A 24277-nucleotide genomic window follows, 5' to 3' on the forward strand; every position below is an offset into this window, starting at 1 on the left:
GTTCCTCATTTAACAGGCTACAAAATTGAGGCCCAAATGACTTGGCCAAGATCAGACAGGATTGGATTGGGGGTTTTTGCTGTTGTAAACAAGTTGCTTCCTTGTCAGAGGTTTTTTCCTTGAAGGTCCCTTCTCTTCAGAGAGATACCCTAGGCATCTCTCCTGAAGGCTATGCCGTTAGTTGGCTTTTCAGGATGAGATGTGAAATATCTTGTTCCTCCTGACCTTTTTTTCTTTTACCAATCACAAGTGGCAGGAGACTGGCTCAGCATCAGAGGATAGCACACTGGTCCATGAACATTTCCACAACTTTATTAGAACACACAAGGATGGCACTGGTATACAACAGAGGGAAGGGCGAAAGGGGAACATGAGATGGAGGCTCACCCCCTATGTTCTTCAGGATTAAGGCTCTGGGTCCCATCTATAGTGTACGGAGACATTAGTTAAAAAGGAGGAGGAATACTCAATAGGCCAATACCATAATCAAATGGAGCAATTAATCACATGGGTTTTCAGCTCACTGATATGCAAACCCTCTATTACTTCCACCACTGAATGGCAAGACAGAGTGAATTCTACGGTCTTTTTTAGCCCATACATTGGACACCCTTCAAACTCTGCCTAAGACACGACTCGGGAAATGCTGGGGAAGCACCTTGCTTCTCTTTCCCGGCTTTCTGATCAACAACAGCCTGTTCTACATGCCATACCGTGGATAGACAGCATCACATCTCAGAAGGGCAAAGCAAGAAGCAGAGCTGAGCTGCTCTGTCTCTTCCTTTTCCAAGAAGGGAGCTGTCTGGAAGGCATTCAACCTTTTGGTCTGCAAATAACCTTGCCTTTCAGTTGTTGCTGGGCTGCAGACACTGGGTGAAGAACAGAATAAAAGAGTGGTAATATTAATACTCACTAATGCCACGGACAATTAGATGAGTTGACCCAGGAACCGCATGGGCTTCCATCGTGCTCAACAATGTAACTTGGCATCTGAGAGCGTACTAATGCTTTCCTGGAGTCTGGGGAGAGCTTGGGTGAACTTAGGCTAGTGGGTCCAAAGAAATGTTTCTTCAGCCTTAAAGGGGAGTGGTCAGCTGTCGCCCCTGACATAGGGGGAGTCACTGGCCTAGTTAGGACTGCAGACTTAAGGATGTTGTCATCTGGATGGGGGACCCCTAGGGAAAGGACATGAAGGGCAGATAAGTAATCATTGAGCAATGGTGATGTGTTCCCCCAGAGGAATGTTTAAAAATGTGAAGAGAAGGAAGAGAGTTTTCTTTCCCTTCCAGTTACTGTCGAGAAGACATCAAGCTTGACCCATCTGGGATTTAGGATCAAGCCATCATAAACAACAGTTACAGGCAGAGAACATTAGTCCCTCTTCCTCCTCAGTGGAGTTATCAAAAATATCTACAAACTGTGCACACTAGAAAGTACAAGTAGGAAAAATACTTTTATATGTATATAAAAAAGGTGCTCCAGCACCATGGCCTTGAATACCAACTCAAGAAGTGGTGGCCTGACCTGGATCACGGGAAGGGGGCCTTGGCAAAGGGAGGCGGGGAAGGTGTGGCTCCAAGAGCAGAAGATCGCTTGGTTTCCTGTTTTCTCTAATAGTTATGGCTTTTTAATGCTCAGTCTTTTTCTACTGGTTTCCTGAAAAGCCAGGCTGTTTGGCTGGATCAAATTCTTTTGAAAAGAACCTGTGTTGGGCTGGTAGACTCTCACAGTGCTTTGCACACTAGATGTGCTTAATAAATGTTTCTTGAGCTGGGACTAAAAAGTCCCACTGAGGGGCAGCTAGGTGGTGCAGTGGATAGAGCCCTGGATTCAGGAAGACCCGAGTTCAAATCCAGGCCTCAGACACCTGACACTTATCAGCTGTGTGACCCTGGGTAAGTTACTTAACCCCAATTGCCTCAACAAAAAGCCAAAAAAAAAAACCAAACCAAAACCAAGTCCCACTGGGATCACTTGCAAAAATCCTTCTGCTGGGAGAGGGGCCCTCCGGCTAGGGTTGAGAGGGTGTTGAGAGTCTAGTTAGCCACACAGAACAAGTAGCTTCATTCAGTTTGCTAGAGAGGTGGTGTCTAGTGAGACTGGATCAGTTAAAATGGTAAGAAACTGCTCAGATCATCTGATCCGACCTCCTCATTGTTCAAGCAGGCCTGGAGGGGCAAGGGGGGCTTGTTGATGCTCAGTAAGCGCACAGTAAGCACCTGAAGGGCTGTCAGCTGTCAGAGGGATCAGACTTATCCTGCCTGGCCCCACGAGGCAGAATCAGGAGCAACAGGTAGAAACTGCAAAGAAGCAGACATGAACTAGGCTTGACATGAGGAAAAACTCCCTGACTATCAAGGGTGGAACGTGCAGGTAATGGGTTTCCTCCTCACGAGGGGCTGGATGACACTGGTTGGGTACAGTGGGGGCTCTTTTTTGAGGATGGGTGGACCCAGGAGGCCAACGAGGTCCCTTCCTGCTCTGAAATCCTGATTGTGACTCATGTGGATGAGGAGATCCAGGATTTGAAGCCAGCTCTTTGGCCTCCACATCTAGACTCTTCCCTTTACCATACTGTGCAGTCAAGGTTGCACTCAGGTGAGCACCCAAGGACTGAACTGAATGGGAGGGGAAGCGTCCTGATTTCCACTTCTCAAGGCCAGCGCCGCAGTGCTTGGCTCAACTCTTAAGAGCCAGGTCTCCTTGCTTTACCAACAGGCACTTGGCCTGCGGGGTTGTGGGGCTACCATGCTGCTGGACAGTCACTCAAGGGGCCAGAAAACAAGCAAAGGACACCCAACGGCATGTGGGGAGGACAGGCACTCTGTCCTTGAGGCCCCCGAGGAGGGTGGCAGGCATGAGGTCTGGCCACTCAGGTCTTGCACTGCTTCTACATTGGTCCTCTCATGACTTATCTTCTTCAAGGGTGCCCCTGGTCTCTACCCAAACCTGGTTTCTCACTGAAAAACAGAGACCAGACAGTGTGGCCCCTTAGGGGCTTTCTGGTGACACGGCTGCATCTAGCTTCAGTCTCCCTTTCTCTTCTGACCTGAACCAGGTGGCAGTCTGGCCTGGGCCAACTCCCCCGCATCTTGGAGAAAACGAGAATAAAGAGAATGAGTCACGGCAGACTTCAGGGGAGCAGAAAGGCTGTTCAGGAAGGACAACGGAGGGTGAGGCAGCTGCCAACAGGCACGCAGCTTGGTGCCTTCCAGACCGAAGCCCAGCTCTCCTTCCCCGATGCTCCTCAGCCCAAATGCACAGGATTCTTCTCTTGATGCTTTGCTTGCTTTTGAAAAACGAGAGGCAATAGGACAGCCCTAATGGAGAACAAAAGGAAGGGTCCCAGGGCTGCCAAGTCCTCAGGTGCCAGGGCCACCAGAATGGGTCTTTCCCCACAGGAAACTCTAGATGCCAATCCTATTTCTTTTCTAAATTAATATTTAGGGCTCAAAGCAGGAGCAGCTGGAGGAAACATGAAGAAATGGAACCTGAAATAGGGAGCCCTACACCACCACTGGGGTTTCCAGAGAGGCCAAGGCCAGTTGCTGCATCTTGTGGAAACAGTTCTGTGGGACTGAAATGTGTGAAGGAGCACTCTGGCTTTAGGTTCAACTCCGTCCTTGTAGCTGATGGGGAATTTCAGTCACACCTGGGGACTGAAAGAAGCCAGCTTAGAAAAAGAAAGTTCATCTAGCACTGTGCCCTTTTGGCTGGGGTCCTAGGGCTGAAGGAAGGGCTGGGCTCGGCGAAGTCCCTCCTTCAGGAATCGTGCATAGGTCGTTGTGGATGGGTCTTCAAAGGTTGATGAGAAGCTGAAGACACCAGTCTCAATATCTTCTGGCTTCAAGGAAGTGATGTCCAGGAAGTAATTGGCATTAATATGATGCACCTGGGAAAGAAGCAACAGGTAAGAGAGGGTTAAGCAGAGGACTCACAAGGCTTAGCGTGGCTGGATCCCACTCTTAGCCACTCAGAAACAGGCAGCGGAAATCATGTTCTTGCTCTGGTCTCCCTGGTTAACAGGATGGGAAAGCTGTAGTTTTGGCTTGAGCCCTGCAGTAAAAGGTATTCCTGGAGGGCAGAGCCAAGATGGTGGAGAAAAGTTAGGGACCTGCCTGAGCTGTCTCACATTCCCTCCGAACAACTTTAAATAATGCCTCAAAACAAATTCTGGAGTGGCAGAATCCACAGAAGGGATGGGGTGATTACGGGAAGGGGGCCTTGGCAAAGGGAGGCGGGGAAGGTGCAGCTCCAAGAGCAGATCGCTTGGTTTCCTGTTTTCTCTAATAGTTATGGCTTTTTAATGCTCAGTCTTTTTCTACTGGTTTCCTGAAAAGCCAGGCTCTTTGGCTGGACCTAGAAGGTTGGCAGGAAAGATCTGCTGCACTGAGATGAGAATGGAGTGTAGTCTGGTGCAGACAATTCATTGGCAAGCCAGCAGCAGCTTTCATAGCTCTCAGCCCACAGACATTAAGGGGGTCGGCCAACTGGTCACAAGGAGATTACAGGGGTCCTTTTGCTGGCACTGGGGTCAGGACTCTGTTCCCTTACCCAGACATGGAGACCAGGGTCACAGTCCTGTGTTGCAGTCCCAGGGTGAGAAGGAGAATTAGCACATCAGAGCGGATAGCCCCAGGGGAGCAGAGACCCTGGTCACAGTTCTGGAGCAGAAAACAGTGCTTGTGGTCTCTCATAGATCACAGGCCAGGAGAATAGTAAACACACCTCTCCTTAGATCATACCACTTTGGAAGAACTGAAAACTTACAGAATCCCATAACTAGCTCTGAAAACAACAGCACAAAGAGCCTGAAACTTGGGAAAGTGCCCCCTTCAACCTGGGAGCAGAGCCCAACCTTAACGTAAAAAGTCAAGAAATAGGCTAAAAAACGAGCAAACAACAACAAAAGAACCTGACCACAGAGAGTCACAATGATCACAGGGAAGACCAAAACACAAACTCCGAAGAAGACAACAAAGTCAAAACTGGTATATCCAAAGCCTCAAGAAAAGTGTGAATTGGTCTCAGGCCCAAAAAAATAATTCCTGGGGGAGCTCAAAAAGGATTTTAAAAATCAAACAAGAGAGGTAGAGGAAAAATTGGGAAAAGAAATGAGAGTGATGCAAGAAAATAATGAAAAAAGAGTCAACAGCTTGGTAAAGAGGCACAAAAAATACTGAAGAGAATAATACCTTAAAGAATAGGCCAAATGGTAAAAGAGGCATAAAAATCCACTGAAGAGAACACCTTAAAAAGTAGAATTGCCCAAGTGGAAAACAAGGTATAAAAGCTCACTGAAGAAAAAAATTCCTTAAAAAATAAATGGAAGCAAATGAAAAAAATATGGAAGAAATTGTAAACTATCTCATTGGAAAACAATTGACCTGAAAAAAAAAGGTCAAAGAGAGATAATTTAAGAATTATTGGACTACATGAAAGCCATGATAAAAAAAGAGCCTAGACATCACCTTTCAAGAAATTATCAAGGAAAACTGCCCTCATATCCTAGAGCTAGAGGATAAATTAGGAATTGAAAGAACTCACTGACTACCTACTGAAAAAGATCCCAAAATGTAAACTCCCAGGAGTATTGTAGCCAAATTCCAGAGCTCCCAGGTCAAGGAAAAAATACTGCAAATATCCAGAAAGAAACAATTCAAATAATCATGGAGCCACAGTCAGGATAACACAAGATTTAGCAGCTTCTACATTAAAGGATCAGAGGGCTTGGAATATGATATCCCAAAGGACAAAGGAGCTAGGTTACAACCAAGAATCACCTACCCAGCAAAATTGAGTATAATCCTCCAGGAGAAAAAAATGGAAATTCAATGAAATACAAGACTTTCAAGCATTCCTGATGAAATGATCAGAACTGAATAGAAAATCTGATTTTCAAATACAAGACTCAAGAGAAGCCTAAAAAGATAAACAAGAAAGAGAAATAATAAGGGATTCTGTAAGGTTAAACTGTTTACACTCCTTAATGGAAAGATGATATTTGTAATTCCTAAGAACCTTACAATTATTACAGTAGCTAGAAGGAGTATATACATAGACAGAGGTCATGGGTATGAGTTGAATATGATGGGATAGTATCTCAAAAAACAAAATTAAGGGATGAGAAGGGAATGCATTGGGAGAAGGGGAAAAGACAGAGAGAATGGGATAAATTATCTCACAAAAAAGAAGTGCAAAAGAGCTTTTACAGTGGATGGGGAAATGGGGGAGGTAGGGAGGAGTGCTTAAATCTTACTCTCATTGGAATTAGCTCTAGATGGGAATAACATACACATTCAGTATGCTATAGAAATCTATCTTACCCTACAGGAAAGTAATGAGGAAAGGGGATGAAAGAAGGGAGGCAGTGATAGAAGTGAGGGCAAATTGAGAAAGGGAGTAGTCAGAAGCAAAACACTTTTGAGGATGGATAGGGTGAAAGGAGAGAGAGAATAGGATAAACAAGAAGAAAAACAGGATGAACAGAAATACATAGTGCAGGGAATAGAGTGTTGAGCCTGGAGTCAGGAAGACCTGAGTTCAAATCCAACCTCAGACACTTCCTAGATGTGTGACTCTGGGCAAGTAATTTAACCCTGTTTGCCTCAGTTTCCTCATCTGTGAAATGAGCTGAAGAAAGAAATGGTGAACTACTCTAGTATCTTTGCCAAGAAAAAAAATAGGGTCATGAAGAGTTGGACACGACTGAAATGACTAAACAACAACAGAATCATAACTGTGAAAGATTTCTTACAGCAAGTGTCTCTGAGAAAGGCCTCATTTCTCAACTACATACAGAACGGAGTCAGTGTTATAAAAATAAGGAAAAGCCTTCAGATATTCCCCAACTGAAGAATGGTCAGAGGATATAAACCGGCAGTTTTCACATGAAGTAAAGTTATCTACAGACATATGAAAAATGCTCCAGATCACTACTGATTAGAGAAACGTTAATTAAGACAACTCTGAGATACCACCCCACACCGATCAGATTGGCTAATTTAACAGAAGAGGAGAATGACAAGTGTTGGAGGGGATGTGCGAAAACTGAGACACTGATGCAGGTAGAGTTGTGCACTGATTCAACCATTCTGGAGAGCAATCTGGAATGATGCCCACAGGGCTATAAAAAACCACTATAAAACCCTTTCATCCAGCAACACCACTACTAAGTCTGTATCCCAAACAGACAAAAAACACAAGGGAAAAGGACCTATTGGTCCAAAAATATTTATGGCTGCTCTTTTTGTGGTGGCTAAGAATTGGAAACTGAGGGGCTGCCCATCAATCAATGGCTGAATGGGTTGCAGTATATGATTGTGATGGAAGACTACTGTGCTATAAGAAATGATGAGCAGGACGCTCTCAGAAAGACCTGGAAAGACTTACATGAACTGACACCAAGTGAAGTGAGCGGAACCAGGAGAACACTGTACACAGTAACAGCGGTACTGCATGATGATCGACTGTGAATGAATTAGACATTCTCAGCAATACCATGACCCAAGACAATTCCTAAGGGCTCATGATGAAAAATGCTATCCACCTCCAGAAAGAACTGATGGAGTCTGAATGCAGATGGAAGCAGAATTTTTTCAACTTTATTTTTTCTTGGTGTTTTCTTTTACAACATGACTAATATAGAAACATGTTTGCTTGCTTTCTCAAGAAGAAGCAAGGAGGGAAGGAGAGAATCTGGAACTCAACATTTAAAAAAAAGTTAGAAATTGGGGTTTTTTTACATGTAATTGGGAAAAAATAAAATATTAAATAAATACAAAGGAAAAAGAGATGTTCCTCCTCTCCCACCCTAAACCTTGGCTTTGATCATGTCACTCTCCTGCTCAAGAACCTATGAAGCAACTAGGTGGCATAGTGGATAGAATGCTGAACCTGGAGTCAGGAAACCCTGAGTTCAAAACCTCTCCCAGGATAATTACTAGCTATGTGATCCTGGGCAAGTTATTCAACCTCTCTCAGCCTCAGTTTTCTCATCTGTACAATGGGAATAATTTGCCTCACAGGGCTGTTGTGAGAATTGAAAGAATATATGAAAATGTATTGTAGACTGTAAAGTGCCATAATACATTTTTTTTATCATTATTATCATCATTTCTCCCTTTCATACCAAATCCAGATGGCCTGGCTTTCAAGTCTCTCCATCCTTAACTCCTCCTATAAACCTTCTACTCTAGGGTGGCTTTCTTTTCCCTGTCCCTTTAATAAGTCACACTCGTTCCCTGATTCCATCTCTGCCACATTCCTGCAGGGAATGTCCTCTCTATCCCTGCTGTTATCAGAATTCCCTGCAGCTAGGAAGCCTCTCCTGACTGCTCTGTCAGTATAATTGTTCAATTCATGATTCCCTTAATTTTTTTTTTTATGTGAGCAGATTTTCTGGAATTGAAGCCTTCCTCTGATGCAGGAATTAGTGGCAGAGTAGACAGAGCATAGGGCCTGGAGTCAGGAAGATCTGAGTTCAAATCCAGCCTCAGACACTTACTAGCTTTGTGACCCTGGGCAAGTCACTTTAATCTGTTTGCTTCAGTTTCCTCAGCTGCAAAAAAGGGATAATAAAAGCATCCACCTCCCAGGGCTGTTGTGAAGATCACATGAAATGATGTTTGGAAAGTGCTTGGCATGGTGCTTGGTACACAGCACACGCTATATGAATGCTGACCATTGTCACTGTTGTTGTTACATGTTGTGGAAGGGCATGGCAGGAGCCTGGGCCCTGGAAGGCCGTGGCAGCGCCTCCTAAGGAGGAGCTCCCAAGAGCCCCCCCCACCCATGCACCATTGGAGCTCACCCAAGGTCAGCGGAGAAAGGCTCACTGCAGAGCCGGCCACCAGGTGAAGTGTCTGGCCACGGTCACTTACGACCACCACACAGGGGTGGGTGGGGAGCGGTAAGTCTTGTTGTCCCCCCTCCTCTGCCTCCAATTAGCCAGCAGGCGCTCAACCGATGTGTGAGGGGGACAGGCGGGCAGCTAAGTGAGGAGGGGCACATACCACTGTCCCATTGGGTAAGCAGATCATCATCTCCACGGGGAAGCTGTACTTCTCCAGGTGCAGGTTGGCCAGCTCCTTGTGGAATTCATTTTCTTGGTTGTTCTAGGGAGTTAACAGTGGGACAGTAAATAGTTGGGTGGCTCAGTCCTGAAACCTCGCCCCCCCACCCCCACCCCAGTGCTCTCCCTCAGTGCCATGGAGCCGGGGGAGGGGCCTCCTTCAGCCCTGCTCACCTGAAGCTCCTCCAGCTCCTTCACGAGGGACCAGCTGCTGATGAAGTTGTCGTTGAGGAGGGTGAGGATGGGCGAACTTTCCAGGACTGTCTCCCGGAGAGTCCGCCCTGAACCTGCTCCAGGGAGAAAGCAGGATATCATTTAGGGGATAATGTACCTCACCCCAAGAGCTAAGGACTAGTCACAGTCTCCACTGGGACTCAGCTCTAACCATCTTCGTGACCATCGAGTCCTTCACAACTCCACCGCATGAATCGGCTGTCTTCTCAGACAGGTGGTCTGAACTCCCTCTCCTTGCCCACGCCCTTCCCACTTCTCTCCTGGCCAATCCCAGCCCTTCACCTCAGCAGGACTGGTCATCTAGGGCCCCCCAGAGCAGGATGGAGTGCACCAGTTTGTTTTCAGCCTTGGCTCGGTCAAATGCTTCAGTGAACGGCAGGTAGGTGACCTAGTGGAGGAGAGATGGAGATTGAGAGCCCTTTGCTGTTGGGGGGACCTCTTGGCACCTCTCTACCAAGAGCTCCCTGCCCTATGGTCAGGGTTATCCTCTCTTCACAGAGACCACATACTTATTGACCGACTGACCAAGGCTAAGGCAGGGACCACAGGCGCGTTCTTTTCCTGGCAAAGCTTCCTCCCATGAAGCCCGTGGAACTTTGAGTTCTGGCGGGAGAACTTCCCATTGCCTGCCCTCCTGCTTTGAAATCCCATTTCCTTCCAGCCCGGGAGCTCCCCAAACCTCGGTGGGTCCCAGATCTCATCCCCCCGGGAGCTCCCTAAACCTCGGCGGGACCCAGCTCTCGTCCCCCGGGGAGCTCCCCGAACCTCGGCGGGTCCCAGCTCTCGTCCCTCCAGGAGCTCCCCAAACCTCGGCGGGTCCCAGCTCTCGTCCCCCCGGGAGCTCCCTAAACCTCGGCGGGACCCAGCTCTCGTCCCCCCGGGAGCTCCCTGAACCTCGGCGGGTCCCAGCTCTCGTCCCTCCAGGAGCTCCCCGAACCTCGGCGGGTCCCAGCTCTCGTCCCCCCGGGAGCTCCCTAAACCTCGGCGGGACCCAGCTCTCGTCCCCCCGGGAGCTCCCTGAACCTCGGCGGGTCCCAGCTCTTGTTCCTCCAGGAGCTCCCCAAACCTCGGCGGGTCCCAGCTCTCGTCCCCCCGGGAGCTCCCCAAACTTCGGTGGGTCCCAGCTCTCGTCCTCCCAGGAGCTCCCAAAAACATCTGTTCTGAAGGGTCAGCTTAGGAAGGGGTTCTGTCTTCTGCTCTGGTCAGGCCTCACCTTCTTGAATGGGTACATGGCAAGCTCCAGCTGCTGGGCTGCCTCCTCCCAGCTGAGCTCCCGCTGCCACACAATATCCTCAAACACAAACTGGATGGGCTCCCCAGAAGGCAGGCGGCTGTCAATCACATTGCCATTCTCATCCTGGATCACAGATGGCACCGAGGGGCCCTGGGATTCGAGCTCCATCTGTGAGGAAAACGAAGCAGCCAGTGATGAATGAGAGAGCCCCAAGGAGTGGTGCTGGCTCCGTGTGGGGCTGAGCAAGCCCTTTGGTTAGGGCTTCGGCTCCGGCATTGTGGGGGTACTGCAGAGGAAGCCAGTACCAGACAGATCAGATGAATGGAAGAGACAGGCCGTGCCTAAACACAGCTGATCTAAGACATGCACAAGGAAATCAGTCTGACTACAGAGCTGTATGGAATGGGAGGATAGGAGTCTGAACCAGTTAAACATGGCTAGTTAGACAAGCACGGTGCCAAGGGGTAGGTGTGATCCCTAGATGGGTTAATCAGATTGGCTGCATTTTTGTGCCAGACTGCCACCTCTTGCAAATACGAATGGTCAGTTATGAGAAATGTTGGCTCAGTGCAAGACTGTCCCCAGGACGGAAGGAACAATGGGAAGGGCTCATACGCGTCCTGCTTGCACTAAGAAAGGCCCTTCCCACGTATCAGGTGTGCAGCACAGAGACGGGGGCTCTAGGTGGGCAATGAAGCGCACACGGTTGGTCAGACATGGTCAGAACGTTGAAGTGATCACGTTTTAAAGAAGCATCAACAAAACATTTATTCTTGTCCTTAAAAACCTTGGGAGAGACCTACTCTACATTTCTTCTGAAAACAAGGTTTTATCAGGAAGCTCATGAACTTTAAAAAGACTGATAACTACATTTTCAATATAATTAGTTATCTTTGTAATCCTATTTATTTTATTTAATGCATTTAAAATCCTTATTCTGAAAAAAGATCCATGGGTTTCCCCAGACTGCCCAAGGAGTCTATCCATGCAACGTAAAAGGTGAAGACATCCCAACCTCTGACCTTTGGGCAGGTGTTGCCATATGAAGGCACCTTTTGTCTTGACCTAGGAATGGCCAGCAGGACACCTGGCTGAACTCTGACATGGAGATGAGAAAACATCAAGCCTTGGGCCTCTCTTGGACACTTCAACAGCCATTTATCAAGTATCTATGTGGTAGGTGCCAGATGTTGGGAATACAGACACAAACGAAACCGTTCCTGCCCTCAAGGAGCTTATACTCTACCAGAAGGATTTGGGAAGTAATACAAAGTAATGTGAAGAGGCAGAAAGCACTGGTGGAGAGATCAGGAAAGGGCTCAGGCAGAGCCTGGCTCCGAAGGAAGCTAGGGATGCTGAGAGGCAGTGATAGGGAAGAGGGACAGCAATCCAGGTGTGTGAGGTACAGAGGCAGGAGATGGAAAGTCATGTACGGCACCCAGGTGTGGGCCAGTCTGACTGGAATGTAGAATGTATGAAAGGGTGGACTAGGAGATAAGAAAGGTGGGAGCAAGCCTGGGGTGGGTTTCAAATCCTAGGCTGAGGAGTTTGTATTTTGTCCTAGGGGTAATAGGGAGCCACTGAAAACTTTTGAGAAGAAGACTGACCAAATCAAACTCCCTCAGACCTGCCCCAATGTGGAGGAAGCATTTTATGGGTCTTTAAAATCTACTACCCTGGGAGGCCTACTTTTCTAGGAGAAGCTTCTGTGGAGGGACGGGCCTGATTAGCACTGGATGCTAATTTTGGAATATTAGGGAGTCTGAGAGAGAAGAGATTCCTGTGCTACCCCCACGTGACTGCAGAATTGCCAAATGGAAGAGAAAATGGTGGTGCGTACAAAGTCAATAGGAGATGCTAGAGGAGGCACTGCTCAGAAAGCAGGTCTATCTAACTCCAGTCACACCAACATACATGGAGGCAGGGATCCCTCAACAGTAGCTGGCCTCCCTTCTTATAAAGAGCGAGTTGGTGGAGGCCCCCAGAGGCAGCTGGCAGGAAGAGGGAGCAAGTCCTTGGGACGGGACAGAGCTGAAGAGGCGGCAGCAGCCAAGCTAAGGCAGCAGGTCTGAGGATGTAGGTGACTTGGAATGGAATCGGTGGCTATTACAGAGGTAGGGTGAGTAGACCAAGTAGACCAAGGTGCCTTCTTACTGAAGAGACTCTTGACATTTCACCATGAATGGAATAACTGCTAACACCAAGGCTGTAACTTATCCAGAGAACTGGCTTACACCTCCCCCCGAAACCTCCCCCCCCAATAAAATAGTGTTATTTACATAGTAAAGGAGACAGCGGAGTTATCTCTGAGCCTACAGAGTCAAAACCCTTGATCCTAGCAGGCCACACACATCTCTCAGGGGACAAGTGCCTTCCCAATGACTCTTCTATTCCATTAAAGGGCCATTTCCCCACTCAGCTTTGTAAGGTAAGTTGTTGGTGGTTGTAAATCTCTATCTTTTATGGACTATTCTATTCTAAGATTTCCTCTTATTTACGGTAGCAGCTGCCAGGTCTTGTGTGATTCTGCCTGTTATTTCTTGGTCCTTGACCTCTTTCTTTCTGGCCATTTTCAGTATTTTTTTCTCTGATGTAGAAGCTTTGGATTTTGACTAAGACATTCCTGGGACTTGTCCTTTTAGGGTTTCTTTTGGGTGGTTATCAGTGGACTCTTTTTATCTTTACTTTCCCTTTTGATTGTAATATATTTAGGCAATTTACATTTATGATTTCTTGAAATATAGTGTCTGGGCTTTATTTTTTTTGTTGTTAAATCATAGTTTTCAGGGAGTTTAGTGATTCTTAAATTATCTTTCTTGACCTGTTTTCCAGGTCAGTTATCTTTGCTATCATATACCTTACATTTTCTTTTATTTAAAATTTTTTTTCTTTTCTTTTTTTTGGCTATCTAATAGAGTCATTAATTTCTGTTTGGTCTATTCTAGCTCTCAGGGAATCTGTTACTTGGGTAAGGTTTACCATTTTCTGTTTTAAGCTATTCTTCCAATTCTGTCCCCAGATTTTTTATCTAACTATTCATCTCTTGCTGAATTTCTTCTAGGTATTAATATAGTCCATTTATTCCTCTGAATGTCTGCTTTAGTTGTTATGGAATAACTCTTTTCTTGGTTTGATCTTTAGGCATTTTTAGGTGGGAGCTCTCCACTTTAGCTGCCTCCTTAAAAGAGCCTCTGCAGGCTACAAGTATCTCTGGTCTGTCTCTGGTCATGCTAGGAAGCTTCTGTCTTGTTTTTCTGTTCTGGTTTGGGCTTTGATGGCAGGGCCCCCTTTTCTATTGCCTGTGGGATTCCGGCCATTTGAGTAGTTCTGGAGTAGATAAAGTCACTTCGTGGTGTTACTGACTGGATTTTTTAATTGTTACTAAGTCTGGTACTATTTTTAGGTTTTTTTGGAGTAAACTATGCGGGAGCTGGGTTGCCTGCCCCCTTAGGCAGCTATCTTGACCAGAAGTCCTTATGCTACTATCCTAGGGGGACATGCCAGGGTTTGGCTCTTCTAAGCTGTACCTCAGCAGGGAACAAGCTTCCTCTTAATCAGAGAGTGAATATCTCCTCTCATAGCTTACACAGGTAAGTGTGGAGCCCTATGCCCTCCCAATCAATGCTTTTACTCTATAGCTAGGAGGGAGATGGGGCAATAGATGCTATACTCTGACCTTCCCAGACAAAATTTAGGCCCTGGGTAGTATAACTAACTTGAGAGGATGGAGACAGGGAGCTGCGGAAATGGTGCAGATGGGCCTGGCCAACGCAGCAGAGCCATGCGTACCTGAGGGAGGTAACCAATGTCGACTTCCATGCTGCTCTTCTCATTAGCTCCATACAACCACTCCATGTCCACATTCAGAGACCTGGTAGGAAGAACCTGTTTGAATAAGGAGCCAAGTAGGGGTAGGACAGAAAAGGGGCTTGTTCTTCACTAGGGGCCAAGTCACTTATCCTCTCAACACCAGTCTCCACATTCACAGCCAGGCCGGCCATATCACCAGATCAATGGGGCCATGACTAAGAAAGCTGGCTAGAAAATGGAGCTCTAGGGTTAGGCAAAAGGACTAATGCAGGTACAGGGTCCGACTCTTTGGCAGAAGAGGTGAGCTATGGGATAGGAGGATGGCCAGAAAGGTCAAGGCCCAAGTAGGAACTCTATTAGTAAGAACAGGGTTTGGGTGGGATTCCCAAGGGGAGGGGAAGGCTCTGGAGACATGGCCTAGGGTTAAACATCTGTACGCTTAGCTTAGCTCTTCAGTTCCCTGAGGATGGGTATCCTGAGGTTGTGCTGCACATGCACCTTGGTGGCTGGGGCAGCCTACCTGACATTCACACCTTCTCCAGGGTTTTTGCTGTGTGCCTAAGGATGCCTCTGAGCTGGAAGGATTCTAAGATGGTGAGCTTCTCTCTGGCCTGAAGCAATGTTTGCATCTGCCACTTGGGGGAGCTCTAGGACTTACTTTCTCCCTGGGTGAAGCGGAACAACCTCAGGTGGGGATTTGGGAGGACTGAGGAGCCCTTAAGGCAGAGATCGTTAGAAGGTGTACAACTAGGCAATGCAAATATTCCCATTTTACAGATGATGAAAGTGAGGTCTGGTCACATTACCTATTAAGTATCATCGCCATCATTTTTTTTTTTCTGGTGAGGCAATTAGGGTTAAGTGACTTGCCCACGGTCACACAGCTAGTGAGTGTCAGGTGTCTCAGGCTGGATTTGAACTCAGGTCCTCCTGAATCCAGGGCCAGAGTTCTATCCACTGCGCCACCTAGCTGCCCCATCATCGCCATAATTTGCAGTTCTCCTTCCTGACTTCCAGTTCAGCAGTACTTCTGTAACATTATTTTCAGGGCCCCAGCCCTTCTGCTGGCCTGCAGTCACATTAACTGGAGCCCTGACGTCCACTCTAAGCTCAGAGGACTCTCTGAGCTCTTCATCTCTCTCTGGGTGGGGCACACAGAACAAGAGGGGAATCGGGCTTGTGACTTGGTGGAGGGTCTATATGAGGACAGTCTGGTAGCCCCGCTGACCCCTGTCCTCCACCCCCCCCCCACAGCCCAGCTCCCAATTTTCTCATTCTCATTCCATCACAGCCATCTGCGGCCCTTTCCTTCTTTACTGGGGAGGGGGCAGGTAATGCCTGAGGGGTGCAGGGAAGGCAGCCCAGGGGAGTCCCCTGCCCCTCCATTCTCTTCCAGCCCATCCTCTGGAGCAGGCCTGCTCTACAGCCTCAGAGCTACTTCCCCTACCTCACATTTGCACAGAGCTTCCCCCTCACTCCATCCCTGGGAGGTAGGTAAGGCAGGGTTATACTCTCCTCATTTTTCAGATGAGAAAACTGAAGACTAGAGAGGAGAAGTGATTTGCTGAGGTCACGAGCTAGTAGTGCAGCTGGGAAGAGATGATTCCCGATTCCTGGCCTCGGGTTCCGTCCATTGCACTATGCTCCTGTTCCCTTCTCTATATAGGGAAGGTGATGGCAGAAATGCTCAAAGAAAGTGGGCAAGACGGGCCCAGGGCAGTTGTTTCAAAGCGCGTTGGGGACAAGTGCAAATTGTTAGGTTAGAGACACTGATGGAAGAGCCAGATGCCAGCAGGTGGCTGACGCACGGGGCTGATTTGGCACAATGTCCCACTTAAGACCCCCCCCATTTCCTCCTGGCTAAAGCAGCTGGGCTCCAGATCCCTCCCAACAGATCAGTTCCAGGGAGTGAGGAAGGGGAACTGAAAGAGATAGTGGTAGCAGCTACCAACATGGCACAAGCCAGAGCCCCACATTCCCAGAAAACCCCAAAGGGATACATGTCTTTTGGGCCTCCCGATCCCCTAGCCAAGTTCTCTCAGGATCCTACCTGTGGTTAGGCACAAAGAGCTTGAATTCACGGACGTGGGTGGCATCTTTGGTGAGGATGATGTGCCCAGTGAACTGTCCTGGAGAGAACCAGAAGGGAAAGTGGGGTGGCTCGTTGAGTTGGAACTCAGCATGGATCCTGTGGCCGGAAGGGAAGGAGGCACAGCTAGGAGGAGGCACTAGTTGCTTTCCACAGTGGGCTGAGGGAGGGTAGCAGGGTTTCAGCAGAGGATGTCAGAATCCCCTTTCTGGCTTCCCGCTACATATCCGACACCTTCTACAAACACAAGGTGCTTTACCGTGAAAAATTACACCTTACAGGACTGGACAAAGCTGTTTTCACATGCCTCAGAGCTCACACAGAGCTCTGGTTCAAGAGAACCAGAAAGGGAAATGGGAGAGTCTGTTAATTTGGAATTAAGTATAGATCCCATGGCTGGAGGAAAAGGAAACACAAGCAAGAATGGGAAGTAGCTGAGTCCTGGGGATGGCTGGGAGGAAGAGCAGGGTTTGAGCTACCGAGTGTCCTCCTCTGCCCCTGCAAAGGCTGCCTCAGGTGAAGTGAACCATTCAGGAGAGGTTCAGTTCAGTCACATGGGAGAGTGGAAGGGCAGGAGATAAACTACAACAGCTGATATTTATATAGTACTCACATTGTGAAGCACTTTACAGATGCTATCTTAGTTGATCTACAGAGCAACCCTGTGAGGTGGGTGCTTCCCCCCATTTTCAAGATAAGAAAACTGAGGCTTGAAGAGGTCGAGTGACTTGACCTATGTCGTATAATTAGCGTTTCTGGCTAGTTTTGAATTCAGATCTTCCTGACTCCAAGCCCAGCATTCTATCTTCGATATCAGTGGTGTCAAACTTAAACAGAAAGGCGGCCACTCCATACAGAAGGATCCCTGTTCCTGCCTCATATTGACTTAGTTTTAAAATGTAACATTATTTTGGTTATGCTGTACTTTTATTTATTTTTTTAAATGCTTCCCAATTATATTTTAATCTAGTTTCTGCATTCCACATGCAGATGTCAGGCTGCCTTTGACACCTCTGCTTCTTCTTAGGTAAAAGTTCTGTGAAGAGGAGAGGACTCTGTGGAAAGAGGAAGCGGGACAGGAAGTGGAGGGGAAGAGGTAGTTTCACCTTTGACTTTTTTATCCCCAGAGCCTAGCACAACGGCCGGCACATAGCAGGCGCTTCATAAATGCTTGCTGAATTGGAGGAAGCTGGCTCCACCTGCCCGAGGACAAAAGTACTGCACAACTTAAGGAAAGGCAGCTCTTGCTGCAGCATGACCTAGATAACTGAAATCTGCAGGTAACTTTCCCCAGGACAGTGATCGGATGTCCCGTGGTCCAATCAAGGCTCCCATTCAGCTTATTACAGAGCCTCTGCCCTCCCCTCAGCCCTCGGAGGATGGGCTATGTGAGGAGCATGAGAATGGCATCCATGCGATCCACGAGTACGTGATGCAGCCTCCCCGCAGCGTCGGAAGACGGGTTCTCGAACAGCAGGTGTTTCCAGTGCAGTTCCCTGCCCCACAGTCTTGTCTTCCTTCCCCTCCCCCATCCTGGATCACCAGAGGGGCCAGTGCTCACCTGAAAGCCACCGTGTAATAGGAGTCGCTGATGGCCATGAGGCAGGCCACTGCGCCCTGGGGCCCAAAGCGGGTCTTCACAAAGGGCCTTGGGTGGAACATGCTCAGCAGCCTGTGGATGACGACCTGTGGGAGACAAGGTACAGCCCCCTGAGAGGCTGGCCAGAGCTCCTTCACTAAGGATGGGCCTCAGTGCTAGTTTGGCACCTGGCGGCAGGGCCTTTTGCTTCATTCCATTTGCCAATGGGTTGGGGCAAGGTGCCCTTCCTGGAACACTTGGAAGCTCCTCTCCTTTGGGTCCCATGCCTCCACCACTGCTGCATGGGAACTATTCAGGAGCCTGCTGGTCTTCAACAAGTGGCCCAACACCATATCAACCCCAACAGCTCACCTAATACCCCCCATCTTGTCCCTGATCTGATGCTTGCATCTGTCCCAGGGCTCCAGGGTCTCTGCTGACTTAGGTAGCTTAGTTTTAGAAAGGTCCATGCCCTTTCCCCTACTTCCTCCAGTTGTTCCCAGAAGCTTGGAATGAAATGGAAAAGCTTTTAGCACGTGTCTACTATGTGTCGCATTCTGTGCTAAGAACTGGTAACAGAAAGAAATAGAAAATGGAGGCAGTCCCCGCTCTTAAGGAACTCTGGAGCTAGAGTCCCTTCCTTACCTCTCTGCCTTTGGGAGGAGGTGGGTAGAAGCGGTTGTTAGAGAGGTATCCAGTGAAGATGCTTAACTCACTGGGGATAACCCACCAGGGCTCTCCCAGCTCCATGTTGCCCTTGGGGGGCAGGAAAGGCTTGAACTGGCGAGCAGAGAACTCCATGAGCTGTGAGGCAGGGGTCTTCCATTCTCGAAGCCCAGACAGAGCAAGATGAGAAACCTAGGAGGCGGCAAAGGGTCAGGTGAACAGAGCTGTGAGATGGAAGAGTTGGGTCCACCTAGCCACTGGCAGGCCACTGGGGTGGTTCTGCCTGGCAGAAGGTTCAGGAGCATAACCAGGGCCTTCACCAAAGAATCTGGAAGTAGCATGAGGGTGGGAGGCAGGAAGTGACTGGTCCTGTGCAGTTGTGTTCCAGCTGTGTAAGAGTTCTGACTCCCAGCCACTTGGCCTCTAACTGCCTGGTATTTGAAGCCCCCGGGGCCATCCCCAGTTGTCTTGAGCTACATCTGGCCAATGGACCCAGCTGGCTTTGGAGAAGACAGTGAGGCTGGTGACTCTGCACAGCCTTCCCTCACTTAAACCCAACTCACTGGCATGTCATGGCATCACCTTCCTGACGTGATGTCCTTGGAGAACAAAGGGCAAACAACAATTTGAAGCCCCCATGCACCTCTCCAGCCGTACCCCCACCCTTCTACCAGGCCTGCTCTGCTAGAGCCCATTCTTCAGCAGAGGCGGAGATGAGGCTGTCAGTAAAAGGGGGAGGGCCAGGTGAGGCAGCGAAAACTGCCCCAGCAGCTCCCAGAGAGATGAACTTAAAGCGTATCTCCTCAAACCACAGACACAACCTCTTGTGGGGCTTTCCTCTCCTGAATGGCTGGGAGGAAAGCTGGATTCGTTAGGGCTTTAGGGTGACTTGTGGGCCCCGGGCTCTATAGTCAGCATCTTTTGTATGTGGTAAGTCAGCTCTCTCTTTCATTTACCTGTATGTTTACTTTACAGATGATTGGCCACAGATTTTTAAATGCAGGCTGGCTGACCACCAAACCCAGCAAAACTTCAGCCCACCCCTTCAATTCTGGGGTCCTGGGTACTTAGGGAGTATCATTTCATTGCTGTATCAGAGTAAACATTACAAGATGGGAGGTCTGCAGTCAATAAAACCACACCATCAAAATGTATCCCAGAGTCAAATCAAAACAACGTCAGGATTAGCTGCCTCACGGTTCTACTTCCACTGGTGGGGACTGAACGATCCTAGATTTGGTACTGGAAGGGAGGGTGGAGACTGCCGGGGGCAACCTCTTTACTTAAGAGAGGAGGAGACTGACCCGCCCAAGATCGTACAGGCACTAAATGAGAAGAGGCAGGATTTGAAGCTGGTCCTCGGACTCTAAATCCAGCATGAAAAAATTCAGCGTGGCTACAGGACTATTGGCCCACGTCCTCCTGGGTAGGCAGCATGACACCCTGCACATCCCCGCTTCCCAAGTCAGGCCGACGGGGGGAGAAAGCAAGAGACAGACACCTCAGGATCCCCACTGCCTGCTAGTTACTCACCCCCAGAAAACCATCTTTGCTCTTTGTCATGGTCTCCAGGAGCAGGGGCTGGAATCGGGCCACTACGGACAGCTTCTCCTCTGGAAACAGGCTCTCTTCTACGTACAGCATCTCACTGGAATCAAGTGGGGGCTTCTCTTCTTCCTCAGAGTCAGTGACAGGCATCGACCCTAGGGGGAACAGATGGAATTAATGCTCTGCCCTGCCACGGGGAAACCTGTGTGTGTCTGAGCCTCAGGGCCTATCCTGGTGGGACGGGACCCCACATCTTCATTCCTTTCCCCATCCTACTGGCGAACATGCCCATCTGTGAGGCCATTTCTTTAACAGTGCTGGGCCAGAGACAGGAGGGAGAAGACTTTGGGGAAGATGGTAAAGTAAAAAGCTGCAGAGTGTGTGTGTGTGTGTGTGTGTGTGTGTGTGTGTGTGTGTGTGTGTGTGTGTGTGTGTGTGTGTCGCGCGCGCGCGCGCGTGTGCATGTATGTCCACTCCAGACTAGCCCCATCTAAACTGCTTTGAAAACACAAAGAACTTTCTAACAACAGAAAACACTCAAGCCAAGGAAAAAAAGGTAATGCTGGGTCCAGTTTGAAGAATCCTACAATACCAGAGAACAGCGCAGCACCAAAAAGATGGAGAAGCCACCTGCCAAGAAAGAACTGAAAAAAACAAACAAAACAAAACCAACTGAGGAAATATCAATAGATGAGACAGAACAGATAAAAACCACTTTTAAAGAAATGAAGGCAGATAGTCACTATGCAAAGGGGCACCAGCGGTTTAAAGGAAGATGTCGAGAAACTGGTGAACATAAGGAAAAGCCCCCTTCAGAAAAGAACATACCAGCTACTCTCAGAGCAGAGATTCCGCAAAAGGAAGACGGACTGGAACAGACTGAACACGAAGGAGAACAGGCAGATGGCAGCAAAGGAGAGAAGCTGTGGACTGAGAATGGACAGCCTCTGATCAACAAACATCCTAGGGCAGAAGGAGAGCAGCTTGGGCCTAAAGAAGCAGGATGGCAGAAAATGGGAATGATAACAGCCTCCTTCCCAGGCTGTGAGGAAAGTGGGTTACATGAATGTGAGCGAGGAATACATATGGAGAAAAAATTGGAAATAAACTTCCTGACCTAAAAAGACCTCAGAGTCAGCTCAGAAGACAAAGGAATCCAGAAGACACTGACTAAGAACTTTCCTGCACACAAGACTCCACCACCAAGCTTTGTAAAGCTGAGGACTTCAGTCACTGTCCCCAGCAGGCTTAATGAAAGTAGGCTGAACTGAACTGTTGAAAGGAAGCCTGTCCAAGCAGAAAGGAGAAAGGACACATTAAAAGGGATGGCGGAGGATGACCTCAGATTGCTCCAGCAACAAGGAGAACGGAGAGGAAAAAGAGCCAAAATCGACATGATAAGTCATTTATGCTGGAAAAAAAACCCAAAAACCAAAAAACAAAACCGAATCCTCAGTGTTGAAGGCACCATAATGAAGTCCTCCACAAAGGCTGACAATGACAGAGAAAGCCTGCACTCACCCTAGGGGCTGGGGACAGCAGCAAAGCTGCTTGGGCAGGAGGAAGGTGGTGCAACTTAGGACAAAAGCCCCGTTCTGCTCATCCCATGAATATTCTAGATAACCTTCCTTCAATGGGATACCAGACTGCACGTCCACCAGCATCCTCAATTAAGACGGAGGCGAGCCTCCCACAGGTGAGCCTCCCACAGCGGCGCTGGAGCTGGAAGGGGCTGCAGGGGTCACCTAGTCAGACCCTATCATTTCACAGGTGAGTGACTACCAAGGGCATACATGTAATAAGCCTGGATTCAAACTCAGGTCCCAGGACTCTAAAAGTTCAGTGTTCTTTCCACTGTGACAAATGATCCTCGTGAGTTACTGGGGGCCAGTCTTCTGGCTGGTTCCTAAATAAACTTCAAATTCTTTTGTCTGGTATTCAAAGCCCTCCAAAATCTGGTGCCACCCTATATTTCTAGTTTTATTTTTGGTTATGCCCTCATTCCAGACCTATGCCTATTATCTCCTACTTCTCCAGGTGAGGCAAAAAAGATCTGTTAAGCTTCTGCAATATTTTTTTTTAGGGGAGGGGGAAGATGGGGAATAGTGTTCTGTTCTAGCTGGTAGCAATGGGAGTTGTGAATAATAAAAATAAAAACTAGCATTTATATATTGCTTTAAGGTTTGTAAATTACTTTGCATGTGTTATCCCATTTGATTCTTACAACAATCCTGGGAGATACCTGCTATTATTATCCCCAATTTACAGAACAGGAAACTGAGGCAAAGAGAGGTTAAGTTGCCCAAGGTCACATAATTAGTGAGTGTCTAAGGCAGGATCTGAACTTCCTGACTCCCAAGTCCAACACTCAGGCCATTATACTATCTGGCTGCCTGTTTGCAGAGATGTTGCTTCCCTTACCCTCTACCTTCATATCCTTCTCATCCACCCATACCCAGCCCTCTCCCACTACCTGTGAATTTCTCAGCAATGGGCTTGAACTCTTCTGGGCTGATGGACAGGTCTTTGTCTAAATCCAGAGAGGAGAAGAGGAACAGGCCTTCTGTCCCCAGGGACTTTAATGCTGCCTCCTGCCTCAGAGCAAAATAGGGAGATAATCATTCAGACAGACAATCAGAAGGCAGTTATAGAGTTATACAGGAGGATAATCAGGCAGACACAGATAGGTAGCCAGCTGACCAGACATACAATCAGACAAATATATTCAGACAGACAGACAGGCAGGTAGGAAGACACTGACATATTCAGATAGATACTCAGACAGGTAGGGAGACACTCGAGGCATGTAGGTAGGCAGGCAGACCCTCAGCCACATAAACACTCAATACAGGCATGCAGACTGAGAGGCAGAGGATCAGAGAACTGGACAGACACACAGAAGTAGGCACTCAGGTGGGTGGACATTCAGATGATACTCAGAGAGAAAGACACTCAGAGAAAAACACAGACAGACAAGCAGACAGATACTTATGCAGAGAGACAGATATTCAGGCAGTCAGAGAGACAGACACTTAGGCAGGCAGAGACAACCAGACGGGTGGGCACCCAGAGGCGGGCTCACAGACGCTCAGGCAGGGAAAGAGGAGAGAAGAGAGGAGAGAGGGAGACAGAAATTTAGACTCTCTGTGTGTGTGTGTGTGTGTGTGTGTGTGTGTGTGTGTGTGTGAGAGAGAGAGAGAGAGAGACAGAGACAGAGACACAGAAACGGAAAGAGAGAAGAGAGGGGGAAAGGGGAGGGGAAAAGAGAAGGGGAGACACAGAAGAGGGAGAGAGAAGGGAAGAGGGGGACCCGAGGGAGGGGGGAGGCACACACTCAGGCAGACCCTCGGTCGGACACCAGCCGACCTACACGGGTCACACGGCTGGCCAGACCGTTAGTCAGACAGACAGACAGACAGCCTGGCGGGCGGGCGGCGCCCCTTCCCCCCATCGGCCCCGCGGGGCCCCCGGAGCCCCCCAGCCCCTCCGTCCGCCAGCTCCCCAGGCAGGGCCTGACCCTCCGCGCCGCGGCCTGGGCCTCCCGGTAGCTCGCGTATCCCCGGGCGGCGGCGGCGGCGGCGATGGCGGCGATGGCGGCGAAGAGCGCCCCGAGCAGGACCAGGCTCCAGCGGGCCGGGCGCTCCGGGGCATCCGGGGGGCCGCGGGGCTGCCGGCCGGGGCTGCGGGCTCGGACCATGGCGACCACGGCGGCGGCTCCCGGGATCCGGCCCCTCGGCGCCAGCCAGGCCCCTCCGAGCCCCCGCTGTGAGGCGAGGGCGGAGCCACGCCGGGCAGCCGGGAGGGCGGGGCCTGGTCGGGGGCGGGGCCGAGGCTAGGACCACGCGCTGGGGCTGAGGAGAACCCTCCGAGGAGGAGAGGAGGAGGAGGAGGAGGAGGAGGAGGAGGATCATCCTGGGATGGGCTTGGCCCCGTGGGGCAGAGGGTGTGGCCGGACAATGTTCAGTCGTGTGACCCAGTGGAGCGGGTCAGATGAGGAAACTGTATCTTGTCCTAGAGTTTGAGAAAGCCGAGGTGATTGCTTGC

General features: G+C 49.1%; 1 protein-coding gene across 1 annotated transcript; it reads right to left on the minus strand.

Moving 5' to 3' along the window:
• Positions 1–296: 296 nt before the first annotated feature.
• On the minus strand, positions 297–23999 carry LOC110206099 (selenoprotein N-like). Its single transcript, XM_020983155.2, has 12 exons — positions 23751–23999; positions 22707–22824; positions 20219–20388; positions 18665–18877; positions 18002–18126; positions 16402–16539; positions 14331–14412; positions 10521–10709; positions 9590–9695; positions 9248–9360; positions 9015–9116; positions 297–3892 (listed from the first exon to the last, which is right to left on the minus strand). The coding sequence occupies exons 1-12, from the start codon at positions 23928–23930 to the stop codon at positions 3722–3724; spliced, it is 1707 nt and encodes a 568-aa protein (XP_020838814.1). The 5' UTR covers positions 23931–23999; the 3' UTR covers positions 297–3721.
• Positions 24000–24277: the final 278 nt, after the last annotated feature.

This window comes from Phascolarctos cinereus, unplaced genomic scaffold (genome assembly GCF_003287225.1).
Source record: "Phascolarctos cinereus isolate Bilbo 61053 unplaced genomic scaffold, phaCin_HiC Scaffold_726;HRSCAF=1367, whole genome shotgun sequence".
Lineage (NCBI taxonomy): Eukaryota > Metazoa > Chordata > Mammalia > Diprotodontia > Phascolarctidae > Phascolarctos > Phascolarctos cinereus.